At 40.4% G+C, this 26,599-nt stretch overlaps 1 protein-coding gene across 1 annotated transcript in view; it reads left to right on the top strand.

Annotated features, from left to right (window-relative positions):
- ELOVL6 (ELOVL fatty acid elongase 6) overlaps window positions 1–23,731 on the top strand; it is a 185,521-nt gene extending 161,790 nt beyond the window's left edge. The window contains exons 3-4 of the mRNA XM_004380239.2: window positions 11,865–12,016; window positions 21,843–23,731. Coding sequence (XP_004380296.1) covers window positions 11,865–12,016; window positions 21,843–22,267 — 577 coding nt within the window. The 3' untranslated portion in view covers window positions 22,268–23,731. The remainder of the gene's footprint in view (window positions 1–11,864; window positions 12,017–21,842) is intronic.
- Window positions 23,732–26,599: the final 2,868 nt, after the last annotated feature.

Here is a 26,599-nt window from a genome sequence, read left to right as displayed (position 1 = left end):
AAGCCCAAAGGAAGAAATTGGGCATACGAAAGAGCAGAAATGTATCTTATTTTTCCTCCCTGTTTTATCATCATAATATGTTATCACAAAAGTTTAGAATTGAAATCATAAAAGACATTTCCCGTCCCCTCATTTTAAGGATGTGGAAAACTGAGGGTCAGGATGACTTTTTCTCTTTTTTCTTTTTTTCTTCCTTCCTCTGCTTGTCTTCCTTTGTTTTTTGTTTATTTTCTTGGTGGTGCTGTTATTGTTTATTTGATTGGTTAGTTTGCTTTGGTTGGGGGAGAGACTATATAAATAATGCTATATATCATGATTCAAGTACTCTCTAAATGAGATTTTCATTAATCATCCTTCAGAAAACAAAGTTTGGTTTCTTCATGAGGCTGTAAAACCTCGCTAAGACTGTGAGATGGAGTTAATGGAGCGATGCTATTAGTCTTGGCATTGGAATTGTCACTCTCTTAATAATTTGGTGATGTTCCTAAAGAGATTCAGAGTTTTCTCAAAGGAACAAAGTTTTCTGTGGGAACAAGATGACTAATCACTTTTATGACCCTGGTGAGTTTTTTTTGCCTTCAACACTCATCTTTTACTACCACCCACATTTATTTCAGGTTTTGTTTTTTTTAAGTTCATACAACTTTTATTTTAATTTTCTGCCATACTTAATTGAGGTCATTAAACCAGCGCATTGTTCTTTCCATACGTAATTCAAAGCCATCATACCTTAGACATGGGCAAGCCTTCAGAGGAACACATTAGATAGCATCTTATCAGTAGTTGAATCAAGAAGGTAAGCAAAGGAAGAAACACACCTATCAGAAGACATAATTTTATAAAATTTAGCCGACCTCTAAGCCTTAAAAATCAGGCAGAAGGTTTCCCATCTAAGACAATAATCTGCATAGGTAAGCAATTTTTACCAGTTACCTAAGCAGCTTCATTCAAAGTTTCATGGAGTAGGGAGGTGAGGAGACGGTAGGCAGGAAGGCAGGTATCTTGGAGGGTGAAGACTCTAGGGTGTTCCTAACCCAGAGCTAAGACACATTTAAAAAAAAAAAACTTTTGCCTTTGAGTCAATTCCAACTCATGGCAAAGCCATGTGTTATAGAGTAGAACTACTCCATAGGGTTTTCTTGGCTGTTATCTTTATGGAAGCAGATCACCAGGCCTTTCTTTGGTGATGCCACTGGGTAGATTTGAACCACCAACCTTCAGGTTAGTAGTCAAACACAAACCATTTGCGCCACCCAGGGACCTTTTGCTGGGACTCATGCTGTTGTTAACAGCTTTCGAGTCTATTCAGACTCATTGCAACGCTGTATGACAGAGTAGAACTGCCCCACAGGGTTTGTTGTTGTTAGATTCTGACTCATAGCGACCCTCTGACAACAGAACAAAACACAGCCCGATCCTGTGCCATCCTCACAATCAATCGTTGCTACGCTTGAGTCCATTGTTACAGCCACTGTGTCAATCCGTCTTGTTGAGGCTCTTGGTCTTTTTCGCTGACCCTCTACTTTACTAAGCATGATGCCCTTCTCCAGGGACTGGTCCCTCTTGATAACATGTCCAAAGTACGTGAGATAAAGCGTCACCATCCTCACTTCTAAGGAGCATTCTGGCAGTCCATGGTATAGTCAATATTCTTCACTAACACCATAATTCAAAGACATCAATTCTTCTTCAGTCTTCCTTATTCATTGTCCAGCTTTCGCATGTGTATGAGGCAATTGAAAACACCATAGGATTTACTGGGTTGTAAATCTTTACGGGAGCTAATCGCCAGGTCTTTTCTCCTGTGGTGGGTTCAAACTGCCGATCTTTCGGTTAGCAGCCAAGCGTTTAACCATTGTGCCACCAGGGCTCCTTTCTAGGACTCATAAATACTCCTAAATCAGAGGTTCTGATTCCATTGGCATGAGCTGAGCCTTTGGCATCAGAATGGTTTTAGAACCTCTCGGTGGTTGTAATGTGCAGTCAGGAGGGAGAACCACTACCCTAAAGGAAAGCCTGGTGGGGAGTTTAGAGGGGCAGCTTTGGGGTAAAAGGCAAAGCACTGGAGCTGTACTAAGAGATTCTGCTGCTCAATAACTGTGGCCCTTGGGCAAGTCCCCTGACCTCTCTGTGCCTATTTCTTTGTCTGTAAAATAGGAATGATAATGGTGCCCCATGAAGTTGTTCTGAGAATAAAATTGCATAACGCAGGAGCTCAGCAAAGTTGTTTAAATGTGAAATGTCATGCCAGCAACCAGCACAATGCTTGCACAGAGTCAAACACTTGTTGGCAAGAGTTGAAGCTGGCATTGTTTGGTCTGAGAGTCAGGATGAAGCAGGCCATGGCCGCCTTCCACTCTGTCCCTGAATGGGCTGAGGCTGCTAGTAGTACCAAGGAGATGGAATCCCTGTGTCCCAAATTAAAACATAATAATAGCTGAAGTAGCCTGTTTTATGAAGCAGTGTGCAATCTTAATCCACATCTCAAACTGAAGTGTTGAAATTCCCCAGGCTGCCTGGTAGTCTTTTTGGGAAATTCTAATTGGGCCCCAATATGGTACCACACTGTCATTATTTTTCTAACTTCTCCACCTCCTTGTTGCCCCATCTGGCAGGCTTGTTTTGTCAGGTTAGTTTTTCATACTTGGCCCTAGCATTCCTTTGCATTGCAAGATACCTGCAGCAAGGTGTTATGTCTGAGTTGTCGTACATTCTAGCTGCAAGGACTGTACTCAGCAGTGTGTAACATGTCAGATCTCTCAGAAGCAAAGGAGTTATTATCTCAGTAGCTTTCAGACCCTTAAGGGCTCTTCATTTATTTATTTTTCTTTAATTCAAAAAAAGTACTTAGATTTACAAGTTAAGGGAATAACTAAAACATCAGAAACTGAATCAAAGCCAACCCATCCTATCACACATTGAATTAGAACATCTGTCTCAGACTGAAGTTTGCTGCCTTATCAAGGGGATTCATGGTGAGGGGTGACAGCAGTCACATTGCACGTCCACTTTATGTTTGTCTATGGGAAGCCATCCTTTTCACTAAGATAGCTTCTCTGGGCTGCAAAGGCTTTCTTCATTTACTGCTTCCTCCATGAAGCCTTCAGCACTGATAGCCTCCGCACTACAACATGTAGCATTTAATTATCCTGGGAATTTCATTAATATCATCACATGTTACTATTTAACAGTTATTTTTAGGTATCATTGGAAAAATACAATGGCAGCGATTTCATGCTTCAGGACTGAGCTTAAATGACCTTTCTTCAAAGAGGCCTTATCTATTCTCATCCTGTTCTAAACCAAGCTTAGCTTTTTATACCTAGTTCTTTTCTTTCTTATCACATATCTCTTTTTTTTTTTTAATTTCTGGGCTTTTTTGGTTGTTGGGGATTCTGGTTACCCTTTAAACTAAAAGCCCTACAAGAGAGGATACTTGCCTACTTTGCTCATCGTGTTTTCCCCAGGGCCTGCTAAGTTGTAGGTGCTAACAACCATTTGCAGAATGATCCCTGGGAGTTAGGTAGCAGTAGCCCTGGTGGCACAGTGGTTAAGAGCTACTGCGAGCTCTGGCTGCTAACCTAAATGTTGGCAGTTCAAATCCACCAGCCACTCCTTGGAAGCCCTATGGGACAGTTCAACTCTGTCCTATAGGGGCTCTGTGAGTCGGAATCAACTCGACAACAACAGGTTTGGTTTTTTTTTGGTTTTGGTATCCCTATTTTATCAATAACTAGAAATTATATTGAACACACCAGTTGCCATTGAGTTGATTCCATCTCATGGCAAACCCATGTGTGTCAGAGTAGAACTGTGCTCCATAAGGTTTTCAATGGAGCGCCATATTTACAGGTATAATCCTTTATTTTGTATGCCTGTCTGTTATTTCGCTAAAAGTTGACTTCGGGATAGTTTCAGTTCAAGGTTTAAAGAGTATCTTAGGGCAATAGTCTCAGGGAGTCCTCTGGTCTCAACTGGTCCAGTAAGTATGAACTTTTCAAGAATTCGAGTTCTGATCCACATTTTTCTCCCATTCCATCAGGTTTATGTGGGAGGTTTTTTTAACTTTCTAATGGAGATAACTGATTCAGAGTTCCTGACACGATAAATGAGTCAAATATAGAGATGAGCATTCAATAATAAAAGGTAAAGTGAAATTATACACTCTGAATTGCTGGTGGAGGAGTAGAGGAAGTGAATTACCAGGAGAACTGCCATTGTATATTGTCATTTGATTACCGAATGATTGGACCAAAAATAAATATCCACACTTTGATGCTTTGTTTTATTATGGAAAAAAGTATTTTTAGCAAAGGCTAAACAGTAGAGCAAATTAGACATTCTGTGCCAAGATGGCCAATCACCAGTTGTCAAAAGTTTTGGAATTTGGGTTGCACATTTTACATACAGGCTTATGATACTGATGTAGAGATGCCATTATTATCACAAACACCAGAATCCTATACCACTTACCAAGCCTAGAGGTATTACAGTACATTTTCTGGTTGTTGCTTTGTTTTAACGTGTTCCGGGATCATTGTATCTTCTTCCTACTGTGGAAACTGACAGATTCTAAGACAAACAGCAGTTCAGGTTTTGTTATCAAGAAAATCAGTGACCTCATTTATGTTTATAGAGTTCCCACTGTGAATCAGCTGTTGCCATGTTTTGACAACTGAAAAGATCGCACATCTTTTTTTTTTCTTTCCTGATTGTAGTCTAGAAGTGTAGTGAAACAGTTTATATTACCCAATCCTAGAAGTAATTGCACCTTTGATTATTGAGTTAATGGAGTGGGGGGTGATCAACATTTCAGCAGAAATGGTCCTTGAGAAATCCTGTTTTGGTTTCAAAATACTTTACATTTAAGTTGAGAGCCAGTAAGTGACCAGCGTAAGAGTGGTTTTACCATCTATTGGTGTTCATGTTGAAATAATCAAAGCATTATTAATGATTTATACCCAAGGCTCTTTCTCTTCAAGGCAGAATTCTGGAATTCTCAGAGTCATTACTGAGATATTCCACACTGACTTCCAGATAGCATTACAATTGGAATGCTAAAATACAGAGTTATTCAACCTTTTCTTGAGTAGATAAATGGTTGGACCTAATGATCAGAGCCTGAGGTTTGAAAGATTAGTCATATCTCTCACACCTCTTTAGAAAGGACCCCAGTACTTAGACCTGTAAAAGAAAAAATCTAATACAACCTGAAAGTGAGGACTGGTTTTCTAAACTTTTACTCTAAATGTTCCAATATCTGTTTATGTGGCCCATGATATATCAAAAGAAGACTCCCACCCACCTACATACACACCCTTCCCTAGAATTCTGTCAGCACCAGTATTTTTACTGTCAGAATTTGAAATTTGATTATGCTATGCATGTATTTTACATATATATACATACTTGGATGTCATTAGGTGCTACTGAGTGGACTTTGACTCATAGTGACCCCATGTGACAGTTGAACTGCCCCATAGGGTTTTCTAGTCTGTAGTATTTTATTTATGGGAATAGATCTCCAGTTCTTTCTCCTGTGGAGACCACTGGGTGGGTTTGGACCACCAACCTTTCGGTTAGCACTGAGAGCTTAACTGTTGTGCCCCCAGGGCTCCTTTATATATATGTATAATACATGTAATAAAATGTATGGTTTGTTTCTTGTCTCTTTCCAGTAGGCTGTACAGATTCTCTCCTTGCCCCAGTGAATACTATAATGTCTGACAGTTTGGGTGTTGATTCAAGAGATGTTGAACCAATAGATGAATCAATAAATGAATAAGTGATTTTCCGCTAATCCCAATGCCAGTGTGTTATCCAAGAGCTGATCAGGGATTCATGTTATATTTCAGCTTCACACTAGTAAAGCCTTGCAGACCAGTATCGTTGTGACATTGGTTCAGTGTATCAACTGTGGCTAGACATCAATTAAAAATACATTTAAAAAATGATAAAGCTAATATATGCTTGTTCTAAAATAGTCAAACCATGCAGAAATGTATGTACAGTAAAACTTGCAAAAGCCGAAACCTGTCAGAGAAGGAAAATGCAAACCTTTTCCACTACACTGAGCTATAGAAAAGTTGTAAGACTGCACACTGTCAAAGGCGGAAAACTCGAGAGACCTGGATATACAAGGCAGCCCCACCGAGTTCCGGCTCTCACAGGTTTCACTGTAGTAAAAAATGAAAGGCTTCCTGCCCCACCCCCAGAAGGGTCACAATTAAGAGTTCAGTAGCATTCTTAGCATGCCTTGTCAAATTGCTAAGGCTCCTTCTGGACTAGCAATCCAGAGCAGTAGTTTGAGAGGAAGCACATCAGTTAATTAGGCTGTAGTTTCTTCAGAGCTTCTGCGTTGTGGCTGAGAGGACCGAGGAGAGCCGACGCATCCATTGCGCCCTCCACTGAGCTCTCTGCTGCCGCATGAACTGTTACAGTCAAAACTCGGTCTTGCAATAGATAAGCGGTAACTTTGGTGAAGGGTAAGATAGTACACAATACTGGGGAAGCCAGCACAATTTGTACAAGACAAGGTCATGGAAGCTGCATAGACACATCCAAACTCCCTGAAGGACCGAATTGCTGGGCTGAGGGCTGTGGGGACCATGGTCTTGGGGAACATCTAGCTCAATTGGCATAACATAGTTTATAAAGAAAATGTTCTATATTCTACGTTGGTGGGGCATCTGGGGTCTTACAAGCCTGTGAGCAGCGATCTAAGATAGTCCACTGGTCTCACCTGTTCAGGAGCAAGGGAGAATGAAAAAAATAAAATACAAGGGAAAGATTAGGCCATGAATGGACCACAACTACCACGGCCTCCACCAGATTGAGTCCAATACAACTAGATGGTGCCCGGCTACCGCTACTGACTGCTCTGACAGGGATCACAATACAGGGCCCTGGACAGAGCTGGAGAAAAATGTAGGATAAACTTCTAACTCACAAAAAAAGACCAGACCTACTGGCCTGACAGAGACTGGAGAAAACCCAAGAGTATAGCCCCTGGACACCCTTCTAGCTCAGTAATGAAGTCACTCCCAAGGTTCACCCTTTAGCCAAAGATTAGACAGGCCTGTAAAACAAAATGAGACTAATGGGGCACAACAGCCCAGGGACAAGGACTAGAAGGCAGGAGGGGACAGGAAAGCTGGCAATAGGGAACCCAAGGTTGAGAAGGGAGAGTGTTGACATGTCGTGGGGCTGTTAACCAATGTCATAAAACAATACGTGTACTGACTGTTTAATGAGAAACTATTCGTTGTGTAGACCTTCATCTAAAGTGCAATTAAAAAAAAAAAAAACAACTGGGTCTTGACAAGAAAAGTGATACCGTGAAACCTGTGAGAGCCGGAACTCACCGGGGATAGCCTTGGTTTCCCGCCTTTGACAGGGTGCAGTCTTAACACTTTTCTGTTGCTTGTTTTAGTGAAAAATATTTGCGTTTTCCTTCTCTAGCAGGTTTCCACCTTATACAGATTCCAGCTTTTGCAGGTTTTACTCTATATTGCTTCACAAAAGGGGGGATAAAAAGGTGCTACCCTGACCACATAGCTGGGAAAAGGCATGTAACGCAGTGCAGTGATCTGCCCTCATTAAACACAGTGGCCCAGGCTCTCGCTCGGCCTGTTTGAGCCACTGGATTTAGAATACTCTTGCTCTTCTGATTTAAATTTCACAGGAACCAGATGCTTTTCTATAGCGACATCCTCTCCTCTTCATGGCGTTCATGAAGTTCTATGGAAAACGCTCATTTCACCTCCTATTGTGAACTTCCTAGCTGTCACTTACTTCATGTAAAAGTTGGCTTCATTGAGATACGTGGAAGTAATAGGACCAACGCGAACAATCATCAGTGCAGGTCAAATTCTCTATTCGTTTCCTCGACTTTCAATTAGAGACGATTAGCCCTTACCTCTCTTACATGACAAAATGAGATGAGAGTTAGTAAAACAGCAACGGTAACATTAATAAAAAAATGGAAGTTTTTATTGAGGATATATATCAGGCGGTATGCTAAATATCTTTCTTAAAATCATCTGAAATTTTTCTGGAACTAATTTGCAAATTATAGACAATATCATCTTCATTTCAGATGAAGAAAGACTTAGATTAAGTAACTTACCCAGTCGTGAAAGTAGTACCAGTAAGTGATGGGGCTGTAATTGGAGCCAGTCTGAAAAAGCTTCAGTTTACAACTTATCTATTGGTAGTGACTTAATAAAGGTTGAGAAGCACTTTGATCCTATGTTCAGGCATGGCCAGAAAGAGTATCATGATTGATTAGCCATGTCTGCATGAACATCAGAAGGAACTGGGAGTAGCAGAACGCGAGCTGTGTATCTGCCTACTGCATCAGGCTGTCTCTTGAGGTAATGTAATTTAGGGAGGAAAAACTGTCTCCCTCCTTTCAAGTATATTTTGCTAAAGTGCCACAGTCTAAGGGCACTGTGCCCACTTATAATAAAAGCCACATGGTTCCAAAGTGTGCAGTGGCTGAGATGTGCCAGGGGCAGAGCTAATGGCTTCCCACAAATAACAATCATCCCCTTGGCCAAGCAGCTCCCCCACTGCCCCTCAGCAGTAGTATTGTCACATCGCAACAATGCGCCTTTGCCTGCAGACACATAGGCCCAATGGCTGGCACAGATGCTTTCCATGAAAAGTGCCTCTGTCTTTTGTTCTCAGTCAGGCTTATTGTTCAGAGCTTAGGGAGGGAGGCTTATGTCCAGATATGGGACAATAATATGTGGTATACACTTGTTGTCAGCAATATTGTGGGTCACCATGATAACAAAATTTTCAATGCTACAATGTTCTGAAGTGCCTTCTTCACCCCCTAACCACCCCTTAACTTGTGAATACCTACTCACTCTACTCAAATACCACTTCCTCTTGAGTCTTCTAGGACCACCACCACCAGCCAGTTAGTTTATTGATGTTTGTCACTCCAGCATCTAGCACAATGCTAATAAATATTTAATAATTCAATGAAAAAAATTAAACTGTGCAGATACTTAAAAAATTGTACATATTTGACCTACAATGATTTTGAGACTTGGACAATAAAAGGGAAGTAACCATTCCAAAGGTTCTTTCGTTGGATCTATTCAGTCATGTGTGGAACACACTGTGTAGCAGCAAAATACAGAAGAAAGGCCCCAGGCTCTGTGATTCTGGAGTATCTTGAGCTGGAGTCAGCAGGGAAGAGGATACTTATAAAATGTGCAGAAAAATTATAGATCTGGGCCTAATAAGCAGAGACTAATACATTTTGAAAATGTGTCATTTGTGTTTTATTGCTTTGGATTTGTACAAAAGTCAGTGACATCTCCCCCACTAGTATAATAAAAGCAGATAACTGATGGAGTAAGTCAATCGTTCACCAGGAATATCTATGACTAGATGCACTTTATAGCCACAGAGGGAACTTCTGCACAAAATGTTAACTAGTGTTCATAAGTCTACTGAAAATCAGACCTTGTGTGCTGTGTCCACTGGAATGCACTGGGCTGCAAGTAATAGGAAAATGCAGAATGGTTTATACAATACGGAAGATACACTATCTCAAAAACAAGAAGTCTAGAAATAGGATCACTCGGAGGTTGGCTAATTCAGCAGCTCAGTCACATCATTACGGACTATTTTGCCATCCTCTGACTTGGGATTGTCCTCAAGCTAGCTCCCTCACGATTGCAAGATGACTGCTACAGTCGCAGACCTGTTAAAGAGGAAGGAACCCTTTCCCAAAAGGCCCCCAGCAGCCCTCTCTTCAAATCACGTTGGCTAGAATTGGGTCACATGTTCACCCAAATATAAATCACTGGTAAGGGAAATGGGATTACTAGAACTAGTTTAGAAGGGAAGAAGGAAGGGACTTGGCTCTTGAATAGACAACCAACAGTGTCTGCTACATATGCTCAGTGGAAATGCCATGTCCATATTTCCATATTACTTTCTATAGCAGCTATAATAAATTGTTCAAGATGAAATACCTTAATTTGTGACAGAGGCACTTTTTCAGATTAAAGTTAAGCTGTCACCTGGTGAGGTAAAGACGAAACAGAAAAATCAATTCAGATGGGATAGAAAAGCCTCCATTACTTGACTTGACCAATCAGATTCAATTCCCCACATCACCCTCCCAAATTAGGGCAGTCTGTTGACTGTAATGGCTGAGGTCATTCCATTGAGGGAGAGATTTCTTTGAGATGAGAGAATGAGAAGAAGCCAGGCATGAAGTGAACAAGGGGAACAGCTCGCTAGGCAGAGGAAATAGCAATGTGCAAAGGCCCCGAGGCAGGAAACTGAAAGGAACTGCAAGTAATGGAATGATGGGCTTATGTGAACAGAAAGAGAATGTCAGAGGTGAGAGTGGAGGTGGGGAAGAGGCAGGCCGTCAAGAGCCTCGTGTGTCCTGGTCAGGGGTTGAGGTTTCATTTTAAGTGCAGTGGGAAGCCACTGAAGAATTAAACAGGATCTATAATGTAAAAAGGTCCCTGAGTAGCTCAAACAGTTTGCACCTGGCTACTAACCGAAAGGGTTGGTGGTTTGAACCTACCCAGCGGTGCTGAGGAAGAAAGGCCTGGCTATCTGCTTCTGTAAAGATTACAGCCAAGAGAACCTATGGAGCCATTCTACTTTGTAACACATGGGGCCGCCATGAGTCAGAATCATTGCAACAGCAACAGGGTTGGGTTTTTGGTTTTTTATTTCCAAATTTGATTGAGACTGCCACTCAGTTCAACAGTTGTCAACTCATTTATCTCCTAATTCTCTTCTGGAAGCTGGAAGGGGATGCCGCCCCTTAGGGCAGAAAAGTGATGGGGAAGAACACCACCATCCCACACAACCAGCCAGCTTCCCTTTCAGTCGTGCCTGTGGTTTGCATACTCTGGGGCACACGCTTCAGGGGGTCACTCACTGCTCGAAGGCTGCTCCTTTCTGGTGCCAAGCCCTCCCACACTTGAGATTGCATTCCTGAGCACAACACATTCCAGAGCTGATGCCCTCCTGCTTCCTTAGCAGTTCCTTGATAAAAATTTCGTACGACAGTTTCTCCATTTTTATCTTCCAGATTTTCAACTGTGCTTATGCAGAGCTAAACACTTACAGAGCGCTGAAAAACAGTTTTAGAGCAGAGATATGTACGTGGTTCTGGAGAGCTTGGAGGAGTGAGCATTTATGTCTACCTGGGTGGGCTTCCTGGAGGCACCTGGAGAGGGGACAGGACAGCTAACTTTTGAGGGAGACTTAGAGGGGGGTTGACAGAAACAATTAAGCACTCGACTACTAGCTGAAAGGTTGGCAGACCTGGCGATCTGCTTCCAAAAGATTACAGCCTTGAAAACCCGACGGAGCGGTTCTGCTCTGCACACATGGGGCGGCCATGAGTCAGAATTGATTCACCAGTAACAACAACAGAGAAGGGAAAGGCGTAACCAAGGACAGTGGTGGAAGGTTGCTAGAGAAATCCAAGGAGAGGCTGTGGACATCTGGGTTGACAAAACTAGTCCAGATAAGGAAGAGCTGGATTAAAGAAATAAACAGATATTCAGGGGATAGAACCGGTCATAGGACAGAATTCACAGCAACTCCAGCTCACCCCCTGAGGGATTGTTCTCAAGCTGAAATACAAAACTCATCAAAGTTCATCCTGAGACCCTGCTCTGGATCTAAACCTGAAAAATTTTATTAGCTCTTGCTTAAGGACTTTAGGATGCTTCGGGGGTTATGCAAATTATTGTGATTCCTCTGTGCCTATTTCCCCGCCAATGGCAACCCAGTCTTCTAAGTATAGTTAATGTCAGAAGTGCAATTATTTTCCTGAATATTGTTTCTTTTCTCTTTTCATTATGAAGTATATTCGGTGCTCTTCGAACTGGTGCTTATATGGTGTACATTTTGATGACCAAAGGCCTGAAGCAGTCAGTCTGTGACCAGAGTTTTTACAATGGACCCGTCAGCAAGTTCTGGGCTTATGCATTTGTGCTGAGCAAAGCACCTGAATTAGGTGAGTGTCTTCTCGCCTTCCTTTTGCTCCCTCTCGCTCTTGGTAACCACTCGTCTATCTACAATATTTGTTAAAAAAAAAAAAAAAAAATTTGTTTTTTGAAGGTCCTATTCTGTTGGTTGCAGGAAAGTTATGATTGAATTTGGGTTCTTGACTGACTTCCACTTGCTTTTTCTCTCTCCTTTCCCTCCCTTCTTTTAAATAATTGTACACTGTGTATATTAAGAGCCAAATAGTTTACATAGAACATGTAGACTTTCAAGCACTACTGAAAATACCCTTCTAGCAGCTTATAAAATATACACAGCCCCTTCTCGAAGGCTCATTAACAGCTGAGCTAATATTAGAATATGGGGGAAAAAGAGCAACAAAGCTATATCCAAGTCCCATATCCAAACATACTTTCATCTCTAGAGTTAGGAATCAGATTGTGTTCTCATTAGCAAATGCTAAGGGCTGGTCTCTGGTGGCGTTTGATTTTAATCATCAAAGAGATGGGCCTTGGGGAAGGAGAATGTAGTTCACCTTCTAGAAATTAATAGAAAATACTGGCTATACGTGTCGATTCCTAAGGTTTTTCCTTCAACTCATCATCGATCTTGAATATAAGAGTGGCACAGGTTAGCCGGAACAGTGAAAAACGTAAATGGCAGGGAGTTGACATTGGTACAGTTCTCAAGGAAAATACCTTTATTGCAAGAAAAAGGTATAATTGCTGGGGATAAGAAGCTCTGAGTTTATCCGCGAGCCGTGCTGGCCATCATCCCACAAACTGGTATATATGCTTAGGGATTTCCTTGCCACACTATGGGTGCCTTATTTATTTATTTAAATCTGGAGTTAAGAATTGTACGTATGCATTCAAAATCCTTATTTATAATATTTATAACACATCCCCAATTCCCCTAAAAAAGGATTAGAGGTCATAATTTCATTTTAAGTTGCCTATAAAATAAGCTATCAACAGCCTATCTTTAAGTCGCCCCTAGTTCATGTCCTGTGTCTATTCAGATAGGATATGAGTTCTCTGATAGATGAGTTAGCTACCTATCCACCTTCCAATGGATGCTGTACATCTGCTGCCTATGACTGGCTAGTAACTGGTTTGAGCTATAGGTTTGACCACTGTCTTACCAGGTTAAAAACCAAGGAGGAGCAGAAGAAGAAACTTTTTTCTGAAAATCTTTCCTAAGAGGGGGAGGAGTGTGAAGATAGGCTGCTACTTAATCCATAATAACTAGACCACTGTTAGACACACACACACACACACACTGCCTATGAAAACAGTCTTAAAGTGAAATGCATTAGTATGAATTAATTCATTCATTTATTCAATAAATTTGCATTAAGTACCTACCATGGGCCAGGCTTTTAATAGAGCTGGAATAGAATGGTTACTTTATCTAAAATGAAATTTACTATGTGACTATTATGAACCAGGCCCCAGGATGCTGTTTTTTATACTTGAATTGAGACTATAGGTACAAAATCTTAAGCTAGAGCAGTGATTGTCCGACTTGGATCCGCAGACAATGCTGGAAATTCTGCGGGTGTATTTTTAGGAATTTAAAATTTTGAGTTTTCAGTTTATGGATAATATTTTAAAAATTATCCTGCTGCATATATTTCTTTCACAGTAATTTTTTTATTTCAATTACACTCATAGAGTTACTGAGTTGAAGCATTTGTTCTAAACCGGGGTTAGTCTGAGAATGTGTATTCTTTATTCTTGGTGTTAGGTGACTTTTTCTTTAAAATAGATTCATGCATTATTAAAGTTTGAAAATTATTCAGGTTGAGAAATACATATCCCATCCCCCTGACTTTTAATTTACGCCACCCTGTTGTATTTTAAGTATCCTCTTTAATACCCTTCTCAATCTTTTTTGATACAGCTACAAATATAGGAGTGTGGTAAACGCCTGAAACACAGTGTTTCCTCTATCCTCAGACATTTTCAGGGCTTCCAACTCTGACTACTCTCAACAATGTTTACGGACAAAACAAAAAGAATCAGAAATGTTGTTTCTATACTTTTGGCCTGTAAGCCTCAGCTTACAAAGGAAAAACTTCAATCTATTCTTCTAGAAATGATTTTTCCCTGCCAGAGCTCCTTGTCTGTGCTCCAAGCTCTCCAGTTGTATTTGAGGGGCCTGAGAATGAAAAGAGTCCTTTCCACCACCACTTGGCGGAATCATTCATTGAAGAGCCACCCAACGCTATCTATCGTGGTCACTTTCTACTTGAATTCTAAATTTAAATCAAATTTTTAGGGTGGTCGATGGAGATAGGATTACAAGAGAAGAACTATTAGCTCAACACTCAGAGATTTAGTGCTACCATCCTGTGTATCATTTTGTTGGTCTAGCTGACATAAAGGGATCACCCGTATCTTAATTTAATCTAGGCACAAATGTGCCAGTCTCTACTACCCCTTGTTGTGGTTGTTGTTAGGTACTGTCGAGTCAATTTTCTACTCATAGTGACCCCTTGTGACAAAGTAGAACTGCTCATAGGGTTTTCTAGGCTGTAATCTGTATGGGAGCAGATCACCAGGTCTTTCTCCTGTGGAGCCACTGGGTGGGTTCAAACTGCCAACCTTTCAGTTAGCAGCCGAGCGCCTAGCCATTGCACCACCAGGACTCCTCACTGCCCCATAGCAGACAATATAACTGGACACAGAATCTTTTCTCTTGAGCCCAGAGGGATCCATAACTCAAGTCCACCTCTTGAAGTCCATTGAAGTGCTACACCATTGACATTATAATCCCTTTCCCTGAGGAAGCCTCATTCACCACAGTAGTTTGCAGGTCGAATACCAAATAATCCATCCCTTCACAGTTAAAATAGGAATTATACTGTTGACAATGGTTAATGGTCAATGGTCAATGGGGGTGGGGAGCATATCCTAATCTGGACATAGTTCTTCAATGAGGCTAGTGACAAATTGTTCAGGCAGTTTCAGATCCATTAGATCAATATTTTTATATCCTGAGTACCCTTTCTCAATTTTAAAATAAGATTTATTTCCCTTCAAATATTCTGGCACTCACTTGACAATGACCTTCCAGAGACAAACTGCTGAGTCAAAACAGGTCCAAAAATCAGTGCAGTCTGAATGTCTCTGAGACAGTTACTCCCCTAGTCCTCATTTAGGGAGCAAACATGTTTGCCTGGATGCCTTTTCTTTCATTTTGGAGGTTAAATTCCTTCTCGGTTTTTCACACATAGAATACCTTTTCACTAGCATTTAATTAAGAAAGATTTATCTATTCAGATTATTTAGAGCTATTCTTATTTTTAGGCCCTAAGTCCTGCCTTTCATTTATCTAACTTTTTGGACTCCCGTATGAGCACCAGAAAGAAAAGATTTATGAGAAAAAAGAACAGTTCTTCATGTTCAATACTGACGCTGTATTTTCCCCCAAAAAACTCACATGCCTGCAGTTTTCACTAAACTCTTGATAGCAAGAAGGGCTTTCTGTTTCAGCAGAAACAATGAGCTCATTTCAGTGAATTATAGGGTTATGATCTACTAGAACAAGTGAAGGGAAGAGAGCCACCAACCTGCTTTGTGTGTCAAAAATCTTTGAGTGCCTACTGTTTGAATTATATTAAAACCTGCTGAGGTTTGGTTTTGTTAAAACTTGGAAACATCTGCTCTGAGTCTAGGTCCTTGCTCAGTTGAGCTTGTCATTGTTTTTGAAACTCTGACTCAGCTGCACTCCAGCTAACTCTGTGAAGAGGAGCACAGCCATCTGTGACAAACTACACACTCAGAGTAGGCACTCTGTGTCTCTCTGTGGCCGTGAGCATGCTGGGGGGTTCCAAATGTTGATGGACTTCTCCATAGCTGCACAGAGACCTGTGCTTACCAGACACATGGGCAGGAGGTATAATTCAGGAGGCAAACCTGGGTGCAAGGAACACCATGCCCTGCCTGCAAAGCTAGCTCTTGACTGAATCAATGTTAGAGACATCATGGGAAAGAGATACGGAACCAGGACGTAGCTCAAAGTGGTGCCATGGATAAAATGTTCAAGAGTCAAAAGTTCTATTGCATATACTTGGCCAAAATCATTTACATAATGCCAGCTGGACCTTTGGCAAAAAAGACTGGTTGGCCAGTACCAAATACACAGCCTCTAAGATAGTCTGCATTTCTGTGTCATGCTGTAGTTTCTGGCAAGCTTGTAAATACCATGGTTGACATGACTCTGGCTTATGACAAATAAAATGTGATGTGTGATTTCTCCAGAGGAAAAAGTCTGTATCTCAACTGAAATATCAAAAAGAACCATGAGCGGTCTCAGTGAGTCCTTCTGGTACCATGTCGGTTTCTTCTCACTTGACCATTCTCTGGGTCAGCAGCCTTTCTGGGATACTGACTTTGATATGACATTGCAGTGACGCTTCTGAGAGGCTCCAGAACCACTACTGGGAGATTCTCATCTTCATTACTCCATCCACCATCCTGCATATTTGCTCTGAAAAAAATTCTTAAGAGAATTCAAATTAATTTTATTTTGAAGATTTCATGACACTCCCCTCACCGCCCCCCCCCCCCACCCCAACCAAGTAATTAGAAACACTGAATATGCCATGGACTTCAAACAAATCTGTCTTGGAAGAAGTACACCCGGACTATATAGCCACAGTAATCAAAACAGCCTGGTAGTGGTATAACAATAAACACATAGACCAATGGCATAGAACTGAGAGTCCAGAAATAAACCCACACTTCTGTGGTCAACTGATTTTTGACAAGGGTGGTAAGTCCATTCAATGGGGAAAGAAAAGTTTCTTCAATGAATGGTGCTGAGAAAATTGAATTTCCACATGCAGAAAAATGAAACAGGATCCATACCTCACACCACAAAACAAATTCAAATTCAAACACAGAAACAAATTCAAAATGGATTAATGACCTAAATGTGCAAACTAAAACCATAAAATTCTTAGAAGAAAAAGCAGGGGCAACACTGTCAGGCCTAGCTATTAACAATGGATTATCTAATATAATAAAAAGACAAAATAAATAAATGGGAACTCATAAAAATTAAAAACTTTTGTTCATCAAAAGACTTTACCAAAAAAGTGAAAAGACAAGCTACTGACTGGGAGAATATATTAGGAACCTATATATCCATTAAGAACCTAATAACCAAAAAATATATAAAACTTAACAACAAAAAGACATATAATCCATGAGATGGGCAAAGGACTTGAACAGACATTTCACCAAAGAGGGCATTCAAATGGCCACCAAACATATGGTAAGATGTTCAGCATCACAGCCATCAGAGAGATGCAAATCAAAACCACAGTGAGATACCATATCACTCCCACTAGGATGACTAAGATTAACAAAAAAAAACAACGGCAACAACAAATGTTGGTGAGGATGTGGGGAAATTGGAAACTTTACCAATTGCTTGTGGGAATGCAAAATAGTACAGCCCTTGTGGAAAACAGCGTGGCAGTTCCTTAGAAAGCTAAAAATAGAAATACCATATGACCCAGTATTTCCACTCTTGGCATCTACCCAAAAGACTTGGAAACAGAGACTTGGACACCAGTGATCACTGCAGCACTATTCACAAGAGCCAAAAGGTGGAAACTATACAAATGCCCATCACCGAATGAATGGATAAACAAAATGTGGTACATACATACAATGGAATACTACTCAGCCAGTAAGAGAAATGAAGTCTTGATATATGCTACAATATGTGTGGAGCTGGAAGAAAGCAATATGCTGAGTGTAATCAGTCAATCACAAAAGGACAGATATTGTATGATTTCACTTATATAAAAAGACAAACGTAATAGAGAATAAAGTTTATTAGTGGTTACCAGGGGCAGGAGGGAGGGAGAAAGGGATGGGGGATGTTAATGGTGATGGAAATATATTGATTAAGCGTGGGGTTGCACAGCCTATTATTTTAATAGCTGTTACTAAGTTGTACACCTGTAAAAAGTTGAATTGGCCAAAGTTGTGTGATAGATATATTTACAACAATGACAATAAAAAAAAGAAAGAGTAGCTGCTGAAGCTTATTGTGTATAACCAAAAACCTCATGGGATATTTGGTTTCTTGGTTTGGAGGTTTAGGGTCTTGGTTTTGTGGGACATCCCAGTTAATTGGCCTAATAACATGTTTAGTGCCTCTGGTCTACCTCCTACTTTGATGCATAGTGCCTAAAGTTTTAAAAGCTTGCAAGCGGCCATCCAAGGCACAATTCGTCTCTATTTGCTTACAACAACAGAGGAAGGAGGAGAGTCAGGAATAGGAGGAGCATATGGAATGTATGGCTAATTGCCTCCATGAACAACTGCGTCCTTTACCTTGAGACCAGAAGAACTAGATGGTGCCCAGCTACCATTACTGATCATTTTGATCAAAGATTCCAAAGGAGGATCCTGATCAAAAGGGGGAAAATACAGAATAGAATTTCAAATTCTCATGGACTCCATACGTCCTGGAGCCATGAAGACTGAATGAACCCCTGAAACTATTGTCCTGAAATAATCTTTAAACCTTAAACCAAAAATGTCCCCTGAAGTCTTCTTAAAACCAAACAATAATTTAGCTTAACCAGTAAAAAATGTCTGCCTTGAACATTATGCTCTTTTAAGAAGTGGGATCAAACGGGATCAAACTGACAACATCAACTGGAAAGATTAAATAGGAAATTTAGGGGGCAGTGAATTTATGTTAATGGAGGAGGAACAACTCAGAAAAGGAGGGTAAGAATGGTTACACAACTCAAAGAATGTGATCAGTGTCACCGAATGGTGCATGTAGAATCTGTTGAATTGGTGTATGTTCTGCTGTGTATATTCTCAATAACAACAACAAAATAAATAAAAATGTATATTAAAAAAAAGAAAAGAAGTACAGCCAGAATGCTCCTTAGAAGCCAGGATGGCGAGACTTCATCTCACATACTTTGGACGTGTTATCAGAAGGGACCAGTCCCTGGAGAAGGACATCATGCTTGGGGAAGTGGAGGGTCAGCAAGAAGAAGACCCTCAATGAGACGGGTTGACACGGTGGCTGCAACAATGGGTTCAAACTTGGCAACGATTGTGAGGATGGTGCCGGACCAGGCAGTGTTTCGTTCTGTTGTACATAGGGTTGCTGTGAGTCCGAGGTAACTTCACGGCACCTAACAACAGCGTGTCTCAGATCAAGCGTGAGACACCCTGCCTCTCAAGACAGGAAAAACACAAAGCAGTTCTCTCAATTCCAGAGCTGTATGTTGCAGTTTCAATTCCACCTTAGCCCATTCTAATCTGGTCTACATTTTGTCTCGTGCTACTCTCCTTGCATAGAAATTGTTCTCTAGACCATAAAGTTTTAATATTTATTTCTTAGTAGAGGATGCAGAAAGTGATGATAGAGTTAAATTAAATCTAAAGATTTAGAGAGAATGAAATGCTTATTACTTTATGCCAAAAAACTTTTGTTACAATGTGTTTAGATATCGTATGGGTTTTAAGTTAATGCTTAGGGACTCATAAATAAATCTAATTTATGAATGATTAAATTTGTGTTTAACATAGCACTTCTTGGACTTCCACCTTCTTTTCACTGTGAACAAAGCCAGGCTGGAATTATTCTGTCCACATTATCGTCTACAGAAGTAAGGGAAGCACGGAGCAGTAATTACACAGAAATAGTGGATCTTTGACAGGCATGCAGAAATAGCACAGTTTAAGAAGTAGACCTCAGGTCTCCTGATACCAGTTTTGTCCCCTAAATGTACATGTGAGAGTTACAATCACCATCCATCAGTATCAGCCCGTCGTTGACATTTATAGGCATTATAAGAGGCAGGCATCTTGCCATAGGGAAGAGCACTTCAATGAAAATATTATAATAGGTTCAGAAACACAGCAACTGGCAAGTTTCCTCTTCTCTTCTAAACAAATATGAAAGAATCATGTTTCCTGATCCAGTAGGTAAATTAATAGCTCCCGCGAATGGTATTGGGTTCCACCTGTATTGTTCCAGCGGTGGCCATCAGAAATTTTAAAGGTCTTTCTAAGGCCCAGCATCCTCCGACTTTCCTTAGGACCAAGTGTTGCAGGGTGTCCATGCAGTATGAGAGGGACAAGCCCATGTGGTTTCACTAGCTTTCCACTAGTTCCCTTTGTGCTTAAATAAATTTCAGATTAAGAAGAGGGATCTTCTAGTGCTTGTTGTTACACAAGGAGTCAAGTTTGAATTCACCTAAGGCTGCAAAGGATATTGGGTTTTCCCATGTCTGATAATCATAGAGACAGGAAAGAACATCATGTATTTACCTGCATAAACCCTGCTTCTGTCCCACATCCAAGCATCTCTTCCCTTTTTTTTCTTCATTGGTTGATGGTATTGGGCTTATTTTTACTGTGTTTGCCCTTGATAGGGATACACCTAATTTATTTTGCTCTTCATCCATCTTTATATAACTGTTCTACAATATATTTTCCAGAATCCTTAGACTTTTCAAGGAATCATTACAGAAAAAAACCAGTTTCTGAGGTAGGAAATTTGTGTTAGTAGAAGCTAGAATTGTACTCAGGTAGATGCTATCTGAGCATAATTCTAGCTTCTACTAATATAAATTTCCTACCTCAGATACAGTATTCTCTCTCTTCAAAGAGATATTGTTAGAAAAAAATTTGATAAGCCCTGGAAAGCTTTTTCACAGTAACTTCCATAAAAACTGGTGTCATTTCCAGTCTTTAATCGCTTGATTCATCAGTGTAAAACTATCCTGTTACCCTCTTCAGCAAATGTGCATGTAAAAAATGTCTTTTTTCTGTTTTTGCCTTTGGTTTAAATTTTACTTGCCTTGCAGCCATACAGGAAGGCTTCACATTTTACAGGGCGCTCACAAAGATAAGTGATTGAGGGGTGCTTCTGTCCGGTACTGAAGACGAATTATGGTTTTACCACTCTGGGGAAGCCAAAGAACATTGTGCTGAGCACCTGGCTTCTAGTCTCTTTCTCTCAGTTGATAGCTGATCTGAGACAAGTCACTTGACTCCTCCAGGTGATATTTTCCTAAACTATATGGTCAGAGAGAACGTGATTGCTGATGACCTTTCCCGTTAAAAATATTAATAGGATTTTGTGTAAAACACCTTCTTAAAAGTAACATTTACTGAGTACTTATCATGTGCCGGGTGGTCATGTTGTTGATCCTATTTAACCCTTGAACAACTCTGACCTAATTCTTTCCTTTAAAATTTTTAAACAATTTTTATTGAGGTGAAATATATACAACCAAACGCTTGCCATTGTAACCGTTTGTACATGTATAATTTCAGTGACATTAATTACCCATGTAGTGCAACCATCACCACGATCCGTATCCAAATTAACTCTGAGCTAATTTTATTATCCCCATTTTTCAGAAGAGGAAACTGGGAGTTAGTGAGGATAAGTAACTTTCCCAAGGTCACAGGGCTAGTAAATGCTGGTCCAGGAATCAAACCCAGTCAACCTGGCTCTCAAAGGAGGCCCAGTGGTGCAATGGTTAAGAGCTCCGCTACTAACTGAAAGGTTGGCAGTTCGAATCCACCAGCCGCTCCACAGGAGAAAAGACCTAGCAATCTGCTCCTGTAAAGATTTCAGCCTCAGAAACTCTCTGGAGCAGTTCTGCTCTGTCCTACAGGTCACTCTGAGACAGAATCGACTTGATGGCACACAACAATAGCAATCCGACTCTCAACTGCTAGCTCAAGATGTCTACTCTTGCAAAAATATAAATTTTCATTATGTGATGGTCGAAGGACTCAAGTACATTTATTTTCTTCTTTGTCTTTCAGGAGATACAATTTTCATTATTCTGAGGAAGCAGAAGCTGATCTTCCTGCACTGGTACCACCACATCACTGTGCTCCTGTACTCTTGGTACTCCTACAAAGACATGGTTGCCGGGGGTGGTTGGTTCATGACTATGAACTATGGCGTGCACGCCGTGATGTACTCTTACTATGCCTTGCGGGCGGCGGGGTTCCGAGTCTCCCGGAAGTTTGCCATGTTCATCACCTTGTCCCAGATCACTCAGATGGTGATGGGCTGTGTAATTAACTACCTGGTCTTCTCCTGGATGCAGCAAGACCAATGTCATTCCCACTTTGAGAACATCTTCTGGTCCTCACTCATGTACCTCAGCTACTTTGTGCTCTTCTGCCATTTCTTCTTTGAGGCCTACATCGGCAAAATGAGGAAAACAATGAAGGCTGAATAGTGTTGGAACTGAGGAAGCCATAGCTCAGGGTCATCAAGAAAAAAAAAAATAGACAAAAGAAAACGGCACAAGGAATCACATATGGTGCAGCTAAAACAAAACAAACATACGAGCAAACACAACACCCAAGGCAGCTTAGGGATAATTAGGTTGACTTAACCCAGTAAGTTTATGATCCTTTTTTGGTGAGGACTCACTGAGTTCACCTCCATCTCAAAGGACTGCTGTTGGAAGTCCCCATCCCCTCTTTATCTGTCAACTCTATGACAAATGAGAACAAAAGCGAGCCAGAGGTAGAGAGGGAGGAAAAGAGAAGGCAAACAAGGCTATTAACACAATATGAAAAGAAACGTATTTACTAAGTGTTACATTTCTCTAAGGATGGACGTTTTACTTAAAAAACTGTGTGAGCACACGTACATACACACACAATCCTTCCTGTTTTTCAACACTAAACTAGAACAATAGGAAAGATAAAAATGGAAGAGACACAGGGTGTACATCTAGAACAACAAATGTTTTTGCAAAAATTTAAACCTTTTAAAGAAAGGTTAGCAGTCGTACCCCCCCCCCACCCCCAGAAAAGATGTCTTAATCACCCATTATGAAATTGGATGTAAACAGTGAGTTTCCACTTAGAGAAAGACTAATTTTTTCCCCTCACTGCACAGCCTCAGGCTAGTGAGTTTTTGCCCAAACCAGACGAGGCACGATACTTTTCAGGGTTCTTCCTGGGAGGATGGAAACCCCGTCACCCAGTCCCCAAAGGGGCAGCTCTGTCTTTTCTGATCACCGAACCGCAGTTTCTACTCTTAAATGAGATATGAAGCGTTAGCCTTTGTCCAGTGGCCCCGGGCTTTTGAACAGAAGAGTAAATACAGAATAAAAAAGGTAAAAATTCGATTAAGAGAACTCAACCAAATGATTTGAAAATGGACTCTGTACTGTCTGTAAAAGAGGTTCAGTGCAATACCATTCCCAAGCTGAGAAAAGAGAAAAGACAGTGAGGGAGAGAGATGAGGCGGAGATTCTATTCAACAGGCAGTCAGTATGTCTGTTCCTCCCTATCTGACTTCACACATACGCATAACCTTCCAAATGAAACCCTGTGGTACAGCCCATATTTTCTATATTTTTGTGACTTTCAAAAAGAATTCTGCAGGGCTCTTCCTGACATGCGTGAACACTGTGTTTCTGCATCATCTGCATTTGCTCCCCCAGGCAATGTAGAGGTGTTTAAAGTGCCCTCTGCTGGTCAAGTGGAGATACTTCAACAAATACTTCATGGCAAGTGTGGCTGAAACAGTTGACAACAAAGGGCCCCCTATAGACTTACCATAGTTTTAAATGAGATAAAATAGTCATCATTTTTTTGACCAAATCAGAAGACATTCTGCTTCAAGTCAACTTGAGAAATTTTTTTAAAAGGGGACTTTCGCTCTGGAACTCAGAAAATCAATTTATTAAGAGCCATATTCTTTAAAAAAAAAAAAAAAAGCTAGATTATATTATCTATGATATTTCAGTCCTTTGCAAGCCAAAAAAAAAAAAACGTGTAAAACGTTCCTAGTAGTTCAAAGCAGCAATTATGTAAAGTTGTTCAATGTGATGTAATAGTATTCTAATTGGTTAAGTCGCTTAATGATTAGACAAACTATATGAAGACCAGGGACCCCATACACTGCATAGATTATACACACGTCACCCCACATATATGCACACAGATGTGCGGTACACTGAACCGCAAAGCCCAAATGAGTAGAAACACATTTTCTGGCTAGCAGAAACAGAAACTTGTCTCCTTGCTTTATTTGAGAGTGTACAGTAAAAGGGATTTTTCAAAATTATTTTTTTATTATTTTAGCTTTAATTGTGCTGTCATTCATGAAACAGAGCTGCTCTGCTTTTCTGTCAGAGATGACAAGGGCTTTTTCAGCACCTCGTTTATGTGTGGAATTGAAAAAGAATAAAGTTTTATTCCATTCTGTGTGAATGGCTTGAACAATGAACAAAGAATCCATGTAAACCAAGTCACGGCTGGTAGAGCTGGGGGAAGGTGTGACAGGGAGGGGAGCTGTTACGTCTGTGTTACATTGCTGTGGACAGTCTATGATGGCTGGACGTTGGTTCACGGACGAGAAACAATTGATGGCGGAACGTACTATTACTAGGGTAAAAACTGACATGAGTTGAAAAGACTGGTCCCTCGATAAGAAACAACTATTAGATTCTTAGGATTCGAATAATGTTATTTAAGCTTTGAAAATACATGATACTGTGCAATAAGCTCTTTTTTTTTCCTTATAACAGAAAGTGAGCAGAATAATTAAGAGGAGGAAAAGGCAAAATAACAGCTGACTGGAGTTTAATCGAGGGACCAGTTAGAGGCTCATCTGGTTGATTTAATTATTTAATTCAGTGATTTGTCATTGATCCTTTAATGCAGGTTAGAATAAGGCAATGAGCAGAACCCTTAAATAGATCCCAAATGAAGGTTCCAAAGCACTTCCATCTTGGTATTTGTTTCATACTTGTATTCACTTGTGAAATGATTTAGGATTTTTGTTTACAGGTTGAATGTGTAATAAATAGTTTTTAAATTAGCTAAATATATCTAAAAGCATTTCTGATGTTTATCACGGGAAGAAAAAAAAACACATTTTCAAAATCGAAATTCTGGTATTACAGTTTCAGTACAATGTTTTTTAACATCTCAGCTGCTTAATTGTATCAAGACATAAGGCTGGATCACTAGCCCATGGTAAATCTGAAACCTACCAGAGAATTGACTGCCACATAGAAAATCCTGCTGTCAGTTAACATTCCAGAAAAACTTGGGCAGGCAAGTTTGTACAGTTGCCCCACTATGCTGCTATCTTTCTACTGAAGCTGTTCCACTGCATTCCAGTCCCAGGATGGTGAAAACATCATTCCTGAATAAAAATGAACCCTGATTTCATATATATGTACATGCAATTTCATACACTGGATGTGAGCATCAGCCATGAGTTTGCGATGGAAAGCAGTCTGTTTATACAGCAGAAGGGTTTATTTGGATCTTCTGGTTCAGTTATGAGAAAAGAACAACTACTACATTATTCCTATCCAAAGCCAGGTCCAGAGTACGAAATTAAAATCATGGATTGATGTTATTATTCCAAAAATTTATTCCCATCCTTCTAATCACTCTCCAGAAGCCCTGGTGGTGCAGTGGTTAAAGGTCTCAGTTGCTAACCAGCTGCTTCGAGGGAGAAAGATGTGGTAGTCTGCCTCTGTAAAGATTTATAGCTTTGGAAACCCTATGAGGCAGTCCTACTGTGTCCTGTAGGGTCACTATGAGTCAGAATCACCTGGACGGCAGTGGGGAATCACCCTCCTCTACAAAAATGAGATGGGGAGAGAGTGAAGGGGAATACATACATAAATGTTGCTTGAAAGGAAAGAAAAGGTTGATCGTATCTCCCTCAGTTCTCCACCTCTCTTTACTAAGGTAGATCTGGACTGAGTCGGAAACTGCATTTGAGTGGGCTTTTGTATAATTTAATGGAAAGACAGTAGGAAGCCTAAGAGAGCACTTCTAGGAAGGAAATCCACAGAATTGTTTTAAAAATCAGATGTGGTATCTTTATGATAAGATAATGCCTATCACATCAGAGAAGAAAGAAAGCAACTGGAGTCAATTACACTGGAGTGTGGAACATTCCAGAAGTCTGGCCTCATTCCCAGACTGCTGAGTTAGTTACCTGGGGGAGACAACATGGTCAGACTACCATCTTAATTCTTTATACTGATAGCACAGCCTCTGCTCAAAGACTGTGAGTCAGCTGTAGCACAATTTAAGGGCTTTTCTTTTCCAGTTTGGTTGATGATTCTTTAACACAGTGGCTGGATTGGCCACATGCTGATTCAAGAAAGCTGTTAGAAGGGTGAAGAAGATCAGATAGACCTGGCCTCCAACACTTCAGCCTTTGACTTGTGTATCTGTATATGCATGGTCCACGTCTGCCTCTTTTAGATGCTGATTTCTCTGAAAAGTTTCCATCCTCATTTTTCATCCTGAAAAATTCTCATAAAATTGTGTGAAATTCTCATACAGTTGTGTGCGAACTTCATGATGAAAGCCCAGAACTTTCCAACAGTTGAAGGGAAAATAACTTCCACTCTTTTTGTTTTGGTAATAAATATTTTACTATCAATTTGAGACAGTACGTTTATGGGAGCCTTTGTTAATGCTGTGAGTCGTTGTCTTATAGCTTTTTTTAAGTTGTTTTTCTGTCCTTTTTATATTTGTTTCAAATATGCAAGACCTGATTCTTTGTGCCTCAGATTCAT

The sequence above is a fragment of the Trichechus manatus genome, unplaced genomic scaffold (assembly GCF_000243295.1).
Source record: "Trichechus manatus latirostris isolate Lorelei unplaced genomic scaffold, TriManLat1.0 scaffold00071, whole genome shotgun sequence".
In the NCBI taxonomy this organism is placed as follows: Eukaryota; Metazoa; Chordata; class Mammalia; order Sirenia; family Trichechidae; genus Trichechus; species Trichechus manatus.
Note: the sequence above shows the minus strand (reverse complement) of the source record. Positions and strands in the feature narration are given on the sequence as shown.